Source organism: Actinia tenebrosa, unplaced genomic scaffold, assembly GCF_029948245.1.
Source record: "Actinia tenebrosa isolate PJP-AT-01 unplaced genomic scaffold, QUT_ActTen_1.0 PGA_scaffold11__36_contigs__length_13525064, whole genome shotgun sequence".
NCBI lineage: Eukaryota > Metazoa > Cnidaria > Anthozoa > Actiniaria > Actiniidae > Actinia > Actinia tenebrosa.
In genome coordinates this window covers 11712971-11727067 of record NW_028292571.1, presented here as the reverse complement: position 1 = coordinate 11727067, position 14097 = coordinate 11712971, and the positions used below count along the sequence as shown (strand labels likewise).

The window sequence follows — 14097 nt, the reverse complement described above, 5'->3', positions numbered from 1 at the left end:
ATCGCGCGGTCGCGTTGTTGTTGGTATAGTACAAACAGAGTCAATTAGACTATTCAAACCGTTTGACCTTTGGAATGAAAACGTCTGCATTACAACAGCGAACGAAGGAACACGGACGCAAGATAAGTAAACAAGTATAACGTTGATTTAATTCAAATAATCGAAAGGAAATAAAAAAACAACCTATAGAAATCCAACCACATTCGGTGTGCTAGTGCCCTTGATCAAGGCATTTAAAACAACGTGATAATGGAAAAAACACGTGACCAGTGGGTTAACATTTTGACATTAATTTGAATATTCTAATTATTTGCGTGCATTCTACTGCTTTATGAAATACCAGAAGCCCTAAGGCGATGTCACGTGAGGCAAAATATGTCACGTGGTTTTAACACGTGGTCACGTGGTAGGCACCAAGGCTGTATCGTAGCATAGCTTATGTCATATTAACATTGATTTTAAAATATTAGATTTCCTCACTTGTAAAATACACGACTCAAACAAATATTCATTGAAAATAAACTGCTAATTATTCTTTCCTTATATGGGTATTTCGTTTTTATTTGGCTGTGACGGAACTTCCGGTTTGATTAATTTCATTATTGTGCTTGACCTAAAATATTTAATGACACGGGAAGTATTCTATTCACGTTGGTACTCATTTATGAGAGTAGAACTCGCTCCAAATGCAATAGCGCAGCGCAAAAATGACGTCATAAAAACGGCGACAAAGGCGAAACTCGAACAGACTGAACAAACTTACTTTACGTTCAGCAGATAATTTCCATAGCCGATCGCAGTAGTATATTTTAGTTTACATGGGTTATCATTCTAAGCTTTTAGGAAAAATAATAAAATCGGTTCGTATAATACTATCGCGGTTAAACAGAATGCAATGTTTGTCTGAGTTTTTAAGCAATTTTTAGAATCTGTGCGCTGCAGTATTACCATTATTATAGCGGAGCACCATACTTAAGAAAAAATGGTAAACCATCGAGTTGATTTTTCATGGCTTGGCTGACGTCACTTCCGTCTGTGTACACAACACAGGAATCCCGCTTGATACCAAAGCAAAACTACTCTCAAATGCGACTCTCAAATGCATAGCAAAGAAATCGCTTTAGGACAAGTTATAGACCAAAAACAAATTTTAAAAAACTTTCATGTAGTCAAAGATGTATCAAGAAGTGTTTTTCAAGAATTCAGGTGTGTGTTTTTTAGCAAACAATCGTTTGTTGTTTTTCTTTTGTTTTTGTTTTTATTTTGTTTTTTTTGTTTTTTGTGTTTTTTTAAAAGCATTTTTCTCGACGAATCGACAAATCAAAGACTTTCTCTCTAAACTTTTTATATTTCTATACATAAGCTTAATTTATTTTAATGCTGGAGGAAAAATAACACGACGGAGAGCATATTACGACAACAAATATTCGTCCTTTATTTAGCTTTTTAAATCTTTAATATAACACTTCGGTTGTTTTTAACCAACTATTGTATGTTTTTCGTTCATGAAAAATGCAGCTTTGTTCGCCTCCTATCGCGGGGTCTCATTGGCAAAACAAAGAAGACTTTCATTCAATAATTTTATATCTTTCTACAGATAATTTATTTGATTATTGAATGAAATATAAATTTACTCCAAATGTTTAACTTTTGTTTAGCAGTTCGAGCAAGTATGATTATAAAAATGAGCTTATAATTTGTGTTGTTGAGAGATGTTATTGTATAAAGACCTAGACTTTCACTTTAAAAAGCTAAAAAATATTCAAAAACATTTACAAACGCCAATTTACTGACAAGAAATTCATCATTTTGTATTTTACATGCTTTTTGCATTATTTTCTATTTTGTCTCAGTTGTTCTTGTCAAGTTTAACTGAATATAAACTTCGTCTCGTTCTGTAAAAGACGTAAGTAAAGTAAGCATATTTTCTCAGTGCTCACATTAACCAGTTTTCAAGTCTGTTTTTTGGTCTTGATTTGCCCTAAATCTCCAGATTTTCGAATTCAATGAAAGACATCCGAGGTATATTTCACTAAACTTGATATTGTATTGGATTATCTGTAGTTATCTTTCGTTTGAAGTAAGTAATTTTTGCCCTAGCGCCCTTGCCCTGTGACTTCCGTATCGAGAGCTCCGCTTTTAGGCAGTGCCTAAATATATATCTCATATTTTTACTCACTAAAGTGCATTCAGTCAAACTGTTGAATAGTGTACGTCACCTAAATTAGATAAGTTAGTTACTATTTTAGGTGACGTCAACTAAATTTGAAACTAAGGGGGAAAACGATGATACAAATGAATGCCTATTCACTCATTCTCTGGTAAAACAACCCCCCGGATTAGCATGACCATTATTTGGCGCACTATTCAACAGTTTGACTGAATGCACTCTACCTCGCTTCTCATTGGCCGAGAGCCTACAATAAAACCCCGATGTCATGTCATGAACTCGACAGGATAAATCTATTCTGCAAATCAAATCGCCATGTTTAAACCAAAATACTTCATTTCTTTTGCCCGTTTTCGATATTCCGGTTGAATGATCGAACACGAAATAATCTGAATATCTCAAGGCTAGCTCCGGGGATCAATTCAAAACAATGATGCCATTCTATTATTGCTTCCCAGAGCCTCCACTCAAAATGTTTGATGCTTGACCACTCAACCAAATTAAATTGACGAAGTTGGCTATTGCGACATCATATGCCAAACATTATACTGTGTTTGTGTCGAGAAAAAAGCACAAGGGAATTTACTTCCAGGTAAGAAATCCATTTATTAGCGATAGTTTAGTTTGAATATCAAAGTTCTAATGATTTAGATTTTGCTCAGGATGAGATAACAACACATCCTCTATGTATTTCCGCCTTGATACTTACCTTATACTTCTCGATTATAGTTAAAATAGCCATTTTTTCTGCTTCACTAAACCCTTGAGGTAGTGGTATGTTGCGAATGAGAAATGGTGAGTCACTTTTCTGTATTGGTGTAAACCTATAACAAGCACAAAGGTTAGTTGTGCCTACTTTCACAAAACATCTAATTCGTCCAAAGAAGGTCTGTTCATTGAGGTTGTATTCTATAACAGAACAGTCGGGTTTTTTTTATACGGTCAAGCCGATATAACATAGAATAAACCTCTGTCCATCCTTATTTTCAAATATGGAAAAAATTTCTACATTTGTCCGTTCTTTTTTGAGAAAATTAGCAAGGAGATACATTCTGACTAGAGTTAAAATGTTATCTGATTCAGACGATTGTTTATTGTATTTTCTTGACAAGTAACCTTCTTCAATTTTAATAGCAGCTTTGCTTCTTCCACTATTATAGTTAGACAGTTTTTTCAATGTACTTTTCACATCGTTTGGCAATGTGTTGTCTGCCATGGTCCGTTTTGTAAAATGCGTCAAGCCATAGCACAAGCCAAGAGCACATCCTATTTGTTCCATTGCGTGATGTGTGCCATGGACAAGAGGTTTGAGATAAGCATTCATGCTTTCAAAAGCAAAGCAGCTGTATGCCCACAAAGGCCCCCTTCTTTTCACATAGTTTGCTAAATGTTGCAAAAGATGGATATTCATGGTGCAATTTGTTTTCTCATAAAGAATTGTCACCAAAAAAACAAAATCTTGCAACATTGCATCAGCTTGTTGTAATTGAAGTTGACTGATGGAATCAGAGGTCAAGATGGCCAACGCTCCTACTAGAAGTGACCAATGCATTATAAGTATAAAGGATGCAAAGTTGAATACATTACTGGTATTGAGTAGTGTAATAGCCAGTTTTTCAGTTCTGTAGCTTTCCAGTGTGATACCTCACTCAATGATCTTGGATTTCGTCCAATAATATCAGGAGGCTTGATTGCTATAAGTCTTTCCGAGAGAATCTTTATTGTATTTGTACCACCAATACAATATCACTTGGTTTTGTTGTTTATTATTAACAGATTCATGACATACTTCACGGATCGAAGTGCTACACAATGCATCCAATCAATAGCAAATGAAAGAGTTAAATCAAAACTGTAATTCAGCCTTGCAAAAACAGAGTGGCCCCTAACAACCATTACTGCATTTTTTCGAGTTGCATCTTTTGCATACGAAAGCTGATCATTATGAGTGCTTTGCGGCAGATTTTTTTCAAGTGGCCAGTAACGATGGAGGTTGTTTATTCCATACCCTTGCCCTTTACTTTTGCAAAGATGACAGCCACATTTTGCATTATACCGTTTCATATTCATGATTTCAGCACGTGCCGGCAAATAGGCTGTGGCAACAAACAGCAAACATCGGACGTGAATTTGGCCTTCAGCACTGTTCTTAATGTCAATTCCTTTTTCATGAAGAACATTCAGTTTGTCAAATAATGGACTTAAAAAAGTTAGCATATTTGGATCTTGCTTGTCGCAGTAGATATATGCCGGTATTATGTATTTCGTCTTAAAACGGTATTCTTTTGGAAGCTCAATTATCATGAGGTACACTGGCCACAAATGACCAGCGCGTGATGAAGAAAATTTATTAACTCCATCAGGATTAACCGTAAATGATATGTTGAAAGTCTTTCTTAAAAATCCACCAGGAAGAGTGAAGTTTTAATAATCAAGCCCATGAAAAATATCATGTATTTTTGGGCCTACTGACTTTCTAATCAGATCTTTTCCTTTTCGAATAAGTTTACAAAACTCGGCGTCCTTAAAAAACTCTTTTAGTTTATTTTCAAAATGGAGATCCAGGAAAGCGTTGACTCGTTTACCCGAGCATTGCTGTTTCATACAAGCATCCTCGCTTAAAAAATCTAAGCAGTTTGAACAGTACTATATTGGTGTTGGATCTTCTGTTCCAAAATACTGTTTAATGTACAATTTAATTTTGTACACAGACTTAATAGTCTTGTCACATCTGTCACCAAGCAAAATGGAAATGACTAGTAGTAGAAGGTCTGCCCAGGCGATTTTGCTCAAATTGTGTTTGAGAACAAATAGAACAATAAGTACATAAGCTAATATTTTAGAAATTGCACTTCCTCTATAATGCGGCTCATCTGTTATTTTGGTGTTAAACGTCGTATTACTAGTATTTGGTTTCTGGGGAGCCCCCTGATCATCAAACTCACTTTCACTTAGACTTGAACATTCGTTTTCACTAGAAGAACTGGATAAACTACTTTCACTCATTTCATCTTCTGAAAGACTTAGTGATTCAGATGAACAGTATTCAGGCATGGATATTTCGTGGGCAAGTCGCATTACAGTATTTTTTGATCAAAATGTGTCAATAATCCTTTCGACATCTGTCAACGACATGCCTTTTGTAATGCGACTCTAAATTTTCCAAATCTCCAAAATTTTGTAAACCAGCCAAAACTTCAAAGACGCCGTAATGCTTAGGTGGGGCAGGATGATTTTCTGCGAACAAAAGAAACCGAATCCGGTAATGACAGATCATGTCATGTTAACAGTTAACAGATCGCTTGATCAGTATAAAATATCAAGACTCAACGTGACCCCGCTAGTCTCCCCCACAGCCGCTTTCAGTGTCGTCACGCAACGCTTTCTCCCCTTCATTATCATCATGAATAGTCAAGGATATTACTATCAGGGAGGTTATTACAACCCTTACAATACGTATTTACCGTATCAAGCTCCATTTCAATTAAACATGGACTCACCAGCTACTACAAATCAATCTTCAAATCAGCCATCAACAAACACTAGCCCTGGACCATCATTGTCAAGTAGTAGCAACAGCCCAGATCAAGAACTGGTACAACAGGCGCCCTCAAAAGGTAAAAAAAACCTATGACAAGTTTTCCCTTGATCAACAAAAGCCTCTAGTAAGCCTATGGGCAGAAAAGCACATCGAACTGGAGAGTAAAGATAACCGAAAAGTATGGGATGCCATCGCAGAACAAATAAACACGAAGTTTAAAATCAACCGAGCTACAGATAAGTACAAGCAAAAGATAAAGTACCTAATCGACAGATACAAAATTGCCAAAGATTGGAACAAAAAACAAACTGGTGGCCATAGGCGAGAGTCTCCCTTTTACAACGATATTTCTTACAACAAAAAGGTTTTAGGATGCCGAGACATATATCGTCACGCTAAAACATGTTTCAGATGTTGGTAGCTCATCGTCGGGCAATGCTAACAACTCATCCGATAATGATGATGTAGAGCCCGCAGAAGTTGCAAAAGGAGAAAGGACGGAGAGAAAGAAAGGCCGCAAGAGAATTAGGGCAGACAAAGATGATGCCGAAGAACGAGAGCTTATCGCGAGTGCATTTGAAGGCATGAGACAGCAACGCGAGAATATGAACAAATTCATGGAAAACTACACTCGATCACAAGAGGGCAATTAGAAGTTCAGAAAATTTCTGATTTATTTAAAGTGCTACTACGACGAAAATCGCTCGAACTTGGATTCAGCTGAAACTTCCTAAGAATACTCCTTAAAGGTCCAATAATCACTGTATGAAGTGTTTTCTCGATATTCAGGACGAAAGTATGATATTTTTACGATTATTTTTTGGAGTCTGTGACGTCATACGCTCAACATCGAACATCGCTCCATACATTTCTTTGTAGTTTATGATCAAAATATCAGTAGTAAAGGGAGAAAGAAATACCCAAACACCCCAAAATATAAATTATAGTCACAAGTAATGTGAAATAAGCACATTAGCCACCCTTTGGGCTTCAAAGGAATAAAATAAATTAAGGATTTATATACAAAGAAATATATGTAGCAATGTTTGATGTTGAGTGTATGAGGTAACAGACTCAAAAAAATAATCGTAAAAATATCTTACTTTCGTCCTGAATATCGAGAAAACACTTCATACAGTGATTATTGGACCTTTAAAGAGTATTTTTTAAGAAGTTTCAGCTGAATCCAAGTTTGAGCGATTTTCGTCGTAGTAGCACTTTCTCAGCATCATTAAGGCCTGGCTCTCAGATGAAAAACTGATTAGCTATATCATAGCCAGTTTTCTACAAATCTTCCCCAAACTTGGCAAGTTAATGTCTTTTGTGAAAAGAAGGAACCTTAGAGCCTTGGTTACCATGGAAACTAAGTCACGTGACCACAAGGCCGCCATCTTGGATTTTTAAACAAGCCGTTTGTAAACGTACCGAAACATCTTTAAAAGTCACGAAAATGCAGATTACTATTCATATTTACAATGCCTATATTGATCTAATTGGATATCTTAATTATTTTAAGTTTAATTTTTAGAATATTTTCTATTTTTTCCAAAAAATTAAAAATATTCTAAAAATTAAACCTAATATAATTTCCAAGATATCCAATTAGATCCATATAGGTATTGCAAATATCAAAAGGAATATGGATTTTCAGGACTTTTGAAGTAGTTTCAATACGATTACAAACGATTTTTTTAAATCCAAGATGGCGGCCTTGTGGTCACGTGACCTGGTTTCCATGGTAACAGATATGCGGTAACTGCTTGCCTTGAAGAATTACTACTACTAGCCAAATTTCGGAAAGATTCATAGTAAACTGTCAAAGATATGAATAAATAACTGATTTTCCATCACTTCCTCAAAAGAGTCATGCCTTAATGGTGCTGAGTTAACAACTGATCATTTAGCAGCACGTCCTTGAAGACCGGCATTTGATTCTTTAGAAATATTCAAGAGAAAACTAAAAACATTTTTGTCCAATTTGTAACTTTAATCTACTTTATCACTTAACAATTCATCGTTATATTTGTAAAGCGCATTGAGAATTTTAGAATATATAATGCGCCTATATAAGAACATATTTATTATTAATATTATTATTATTGTTATTATCATTGTAGGTCTTTTACTAAAAACATAGGAACTTAAATCATCATAACCAGTCACTTCAACTGATTGTAGAACTGATTGACCTGATTTGCATTCCAAGCATCTTTATTTTACTTATAGCGCTCAAATCAATTTCGCATAATTTGTAACATGAGTTGGGAACTGGCTTCTCATCCAATAGGAAAAAAGCGCGCGAAGAAATGAATCATTTCATCAAAGAATTCCACTGCTTGCAATCCATTCAACGTTCTTTTACACTGTATTCTCAGTATTCAAGCGCTTTTTAACGATTGTACAATTATGACACTGTTTTATGCTGTCGAATTTCCGTGCGAAGAAGATGAGAAATCTAGAGGTCCATTCGTAATAACCAAATCGAGGATAAGAGACTGTGGAGACCAAAGGGTAGTAGTTGAGTGGGATGTCGTGGATTCGTTTGGGAACATTCAAAAGAAAGACTATGAAGGAATTTCGCTAATGCAAGGCACTAAAAAAGAATGCACTGACTTCATTGATCGTTTAAGGATAAGCCGGCAACAAGCAGAAATCAATAATAAGGAAAGCAGGACCCGCAAAAAACCTTCCAAACTGAACGATTACATCACTTTAGAAGAAGAAGACTGCAAGACTCCTAAAACAGGTACAGCTTCTTTGGCCAAATGTGATCAGTCAAGAGCTCTGAAGTTGATGTTCATACGAAGAAATACAATAAACAAAACTATCAACATCGAGAAAGAAAGTTGACTGCCAAGAAATTCGTACATTTTCAAGTTCTTCGGATGACTCCAGTGATGATGATTGTATGAGTGCCAGAGAAAAGAAGGAGAAATCCGATTCGAAGAAAAAAGCTCCGACGGGGGCGGAAAAAAGTCTTACTCAACATCGAGAAAGAAAGTTGACTGCCAAGAAACGAAAAATTCCTTCAATTTCAAGTTCTTCGGATGATTCACTTGATGATGACTGTATGAGTGCCAGAGAAAAGAGAGAGAAATCAAAGGGGAACAAAAAAGAGACGGGAGCGAAAAAAAAGCCGATAAAAAGTCTCACTTCTCAAAAAGCACTGATGGATGAAAACGCCGACAAGCAATCAATGGATATAGAGAAGGAACGACAGAAATCCTTGACCGTCAAAGTCAACAAAATTCATGGACATGAAACAATTGAATTTACAGTGAATGTGAAGTCTGACATAACTGTCGAGGAATTGAAGAAAAAGCTCTCCGGTACTACTGGAATACCAGAAGAAGAAATAATTCTGATGATTCGCGGTGAGTCCTGTCGTGACCTTCATGTAAAGATAAAAGAGATTTGGTCACCTCAAGATATTATTGGGGTAATACGTTCTACTGATCCTGATGTCACAAGTGTCAAGTCGGACACTTCATTCGATGGTAAGTCACGCTATTCTCTATACTATAATGTACGAGATTATCCCATGTCTCAATAAAACATACTTCAAAATTGATAAAAGCAAAGTTCTATAATGAAACATAACGTAAAAATTATTGTTTCCGCACTTTTTCGCATAATTTGTCGAAAATCGCCCTTTTTCACATTGGCCGCAAAAAATTTCCGCACTTTTTCGAGATTTTTTCCCGCTCTTTTTCAGAGGCCCTATTAGTTCTATTACAAATTCTGTGATCCGACCGAATGAGTTTGAAATGAAATAAAAAAGAAACAAAAGAGAGAAAGTGAGCACTACATCACAATGAATTAATATTCGAACAGTAATCTTCTACATAAAACAATTCAACAATAGAAAGTTGAAAAAAATTTAGGTTTGAACGGTTACAGTAACCTTAATTTCGCGAATTTGACGTGCCCATTTTTCGCAACACGTCAATGTCGTGATATTGAGATATTTTTTGATATCACGGAAATTTAATGTATACAATAAGTTAATTTTGACTTCAAAGCATAACTTTGTGTGTAACTAAGTAACTAAGTAACTAAGACATTAATTTATTGGTGTAAACATTTTCTTTGCCCCAAGGAACCCAGTTTGATGATGATAATTGGATTGGTAAGGAAGAATATCCAAGTACAGAATTTGATGGCACTTCCCTTGATGCCAATAAAACCGGTGAGCATTGTAATACTGCTCAAATATTTAAATACCATGAACGTTATGTTACACGCGACGTTTTTCATCAACGATTTTTTTCGATACGCCTTTGCGCAAACGACTAGTCAGCGCTACTGAGTAGAGTGCATTCATTATATCCGTGAAACACATTTCAATTTGATAAAAATTCAGAAACTCAATAATAATTTATTATGCATAATTTTTTGGCCAATTTATTATTTGACATGCCTTGTATGATTGCCTCGCAAAATTAGCATGCCTATGCTGAAAGTGCCTCACATGGCTCGCATGACTCACTGATTTTTTTGGCCCCTTTCAATAACATTTTTTGCCGCACACTTACCCTATAAACATTTTCTTTAAGGATGAAAAAAAAGACTGACTATCATTGATATTAGTTTTTATAATTTTTCAAAATCAATTTCAGATATTGAAAGTCAAGTGAAGAATTTCAGCAGTGGGGATTTTGCCACGAAAGAAGAAATAATGTTGATCTCAAAAGAGATCAAGGAGATGCAACAACAGCTTTACAAAATGGAGCACCTCCTCAGAGGATTTGCATTCTGTAAGCAATGCGTCAAGAGATTTTACAAAAATGCAAAAGAGGATAACTCAACAGGCTCTGTAGTGAAGTCACTTCATACTCAATTCCAACCGCCACTAACACCTGATCACCACCAATCACCTGCAGCGCATGCCGATCACCAATCACCAATACCCGAGCATAGCATAATCACTACAACCAGCTGCAAGGCAGCCTCATCTGGATTACCAGAATCTGATGCAAAACCTGATTTGGTGATGCTGGGAAATCCTAAACATGGAATATGTGTAAACAAAGACACCCTCAGCAAAATAAGCAACACGAAAGCTAAAAACTATGCACTAAAGCTATTTGAGGTTTTATTCAGCCGTGAGGAAGCTGCAATGTCAAGCATCGAAGGAAAGGGGGATAAGTTACGAAAACTTGATCCTAAAAGAATGGAAGCTTTGAAGGATCAAACTAACAGAAAGTTTCCTGAAGGAGAAATCAACTAGAATGATATAAACTTGAGCATAAATTCCAAATGTCGTATGGTGAGGAATGGGCGATGCTTGTCATGGAGCTCGAGTTCAGAAAATACGGCTAAGTGGAAAAAAAACAGTAGATAGGTTGATTTTACCTGCACAGGAGAGGGACGGGATGCCCTTTTGATTGATCATTAAAAAAATGGATTCGTGGTAATGAACAATTGCAGTTATAATCAAACCATGCAAATAATACATTAATAAGTAAATTGTAATACTACTTTTTTTATTTTATTTTATTTTTATATATGTTAGCATTGCTCAACAACTAAACAACATTATATACTCAGACAGATTAACAATTTTTATTTACTTGATAATTGTATTTGTAAATAATGGTAATTGAACTGAGTGGAGTGCAATTTGGTCTGAAATCAAACGCGCGATTACAAAATTTGATTTGTAATTGCAAGTTTGATTTCAGACCAAAATTGCACGACACGAAGTTCAATTACCACTTTATTATATCCATTTTGAAATCTTTTTTGAAAAAGACGTTTTTTCCAGTTAAACCGACATGACTTACAATCTACAAGCAGTCGATTCAAACATGCTGTCAAGTGAACTTGTTATTTATACTGATCGAGCAATGATTCTCATTTTGAAAACCAACACTTTCAATCCAAAACTAAAATGAATTTATATAGGACCAAAAGGCATTACATGTATTAAGAATCGTTTACTTACATTAAATAGCAAAACAGTCCTGCCCAAAAGGGTTGTAATGAACTTGCTGTTGTCCATACAGCCAATGCTCACTGCTTGTATTTTTACGATTTCTGTTCAACATGTTAAGATCACACTTGTGCCGAGAAGACAGCAAAAATCAAAAGTTGTTTAGTCCTTCGGTTGTCCTTAAGAAGTCACGTAGCTCAGCAAAAATCTTCTTCTTAAGACTTTTAATGACTGTATTTTCGATGTGTTGTTATGCTTTACAGATTGAAAAGGAAGCCACTTTCAACGATCAATCGCCAAAGAAGTCACATTCTAAAGATGCCGTTTGCATTTTCCCCCACTGCTTTTCGCTGTAATATCTTCAACTTACTTAAGCAGTTACTTTACAAAGATGCTTTTGACAATTTTAAGTGATCAGTTGGTCTTTTTAAGTCCTTTTTATGGCTTTTTCAGTCTTTTTTTACGACTTTTGACGGTTAAATCGTTCTTCAGAAAACACAACTCAACACTCACATGGATTCCTTGATATAATTGGCTAGAAAATGACATGTCTCTCTTGTGATTGGTTCATATCAGTTGATGTGCAAAATCGAGCAATTTAGAGCTCAAAATCTTGCAATTTATGCTGAAATCACTGGTGCAGGGAACAAATCAGATTGCAGGATTTGCTTGTGATTTCAAAATGGATGTAATAAATATTTTAATCATCTATAGTGTGATTCTGATCAAAAGATATCAACATTTGCAATTTATTGTTTATCATTTTAAGAGACTTTTAATTACATTTTATTGTTTGAATTGAATTTTTGTGATTGTATTGTCAGTGGGTGATCACGCATCCATCTATGTGATCATACTTCATTCAGTGTGATCACATGTACGCTACTGGGCGTGATCACACACAAGTTCTATGAATATTCTTCAAGTGTGATATCAAGTGATCACACTCGAATTTTGGATCACATTCTGTGATCACGGTGTGATCACATGTAAAAGGTTTTACCTGTGATCACTCTTCTATCACGACGTGATCACAACTGTTGCCTCAAACTCGGGTACTTGGGTCAGCGGTTTTTTCGAATCAATCCTTAATTTAGACAAACATTTATGTTCGTTCGTAAATATGGATTAGAAAGATACTCAAAACTCATGTGACTCGTTGTTGACTCATGGCTCGAAGTTGACTCGGGCTCGAAGTTGACTCGTTCAAAAACAATACTCGTTGTTGTGTGTTTTCACTTCTAGAAAACCGAAGAAAACTAACCAAAGCATCTAGTTAGAGGTGCTTAAAGTTAAACTGAACATCTTGGAGTGAAGGTAATGCACTAGTCAATTGAAACCCCCCACCCCCCAACCCCCGCGAAATACCGTGGAATTTAATATTTGAGTGGTGTTAAAATTAGACATTTTCCCCGGTAGTCGGAGGCACATTCACTGTTAAAATCCCCGCTATTGTGGCCCCGTTATTTTGGTTTAGTAGTCAACAAGAAAAACATATTTCACACCAACTCCAAATAATTCTTGTGCTACACAGAGCCAATTGTTGTGTGTTCCATGCACTAATATTCAATGCTCAATATTTTCATGGGCTCTGAACCTCAAATGAACAATGCTTGTAAATATTGCGAAGCTGTAGTTTTAATAGATTAATCATGATCTGATTCTACATTCCGGCGAACTGACCGAAACGACTGAACAAAACCCGTTTATAAGAACCTGGGTTTTTTAAGAACCTGTTAGGCTAAAATTCTCATTTTAAGACCCCTCCACATAAGAACCTATTAAGGCTACAATCAAGAAAGATTCTTATCAGTGGAGTTCAGTGTAAAAGTGTATAGGTAGAAACTGCTATAAGTTTGTTTGAGCATGTGTTTTGTGTAGGACATACTGCTTTGTACTAGGCTACGGGCTGCCTGTGCTTGGAATCACAACGCCTCCTTGGTATTTTTCAAGATGGCCGACCTCTTGTTTCCAGGCCCTTACACATTCAAACGAGCGTTAAAATCCTCGCTCGATTCCCCGCTGAGAAAACCATTCGTTAAATCCCCGAACCCCCCGGTGCAATCATGCTCTTAAAAGCACATTAAAAACGCGTCACGTCTCCGTTCAGTGCCCCGCTAGCCGCTGGGGTCGAGGGGCGGGGGTTTCAATTGACTAGTGCATAAGGTGTGATTGGGGTCTCGCCGGATTTAGTCCTTGATACAAGCATTGAAAGCCAACCATGTAATTTGTATAACTTTGAACATTTTGAGAGTGATTTCACAGCTCAGGCTCCCCTGCCAAAGGCCAGATTAAGATTTTTGTGAAGGAAAAACGTAGAAAAAACCCTTGAACACAGAAGAGAAAACGAACAAAGAAGAAACTATACTAAAAGAATTAAATATACCACAACGAGACAAAGAAAAGGAACAAAATTCATTAAGAATCGAATGAATCGAATGCATCTATTAA

At 36.1% G+C, this 14097-nt stretch overlaps 1 protein-coding gene and 1 pseudogene across 1 annotated transcript; one reads left to right on the top strand and one right to left on the bottom strand.

Annotated features, from left to right (window-relative positions):
- Positions 1-3687: 3687 nt before the first annotated feature.
- On the bottom strand, positions 3688-4777 carry LOC148912579 (uncharacterized; annotated as a pseudogene).
- A 3842-nt stretch (positions 4778-8619) lies between these two features.
- On the top strand, positions 8620-11156 carry LOC148912578 (uncharacterized). Its single transcript, XM_089027274.1, has 3 exons — positions 8620-9208; positions 9811-9900; positions 10331-11156. Exons 1-3 carry the CDS (start codon positions 8620-8622, stop codon positions 10939-10941), a joined length of 1290 nt encoding a protein of 429 aa, XP_088883400.1. The 3' UTR covers positions 10942-11156.
- The last annotated feature ends 2941 nt before the right edge of the window (positions 11157-14097 follow it).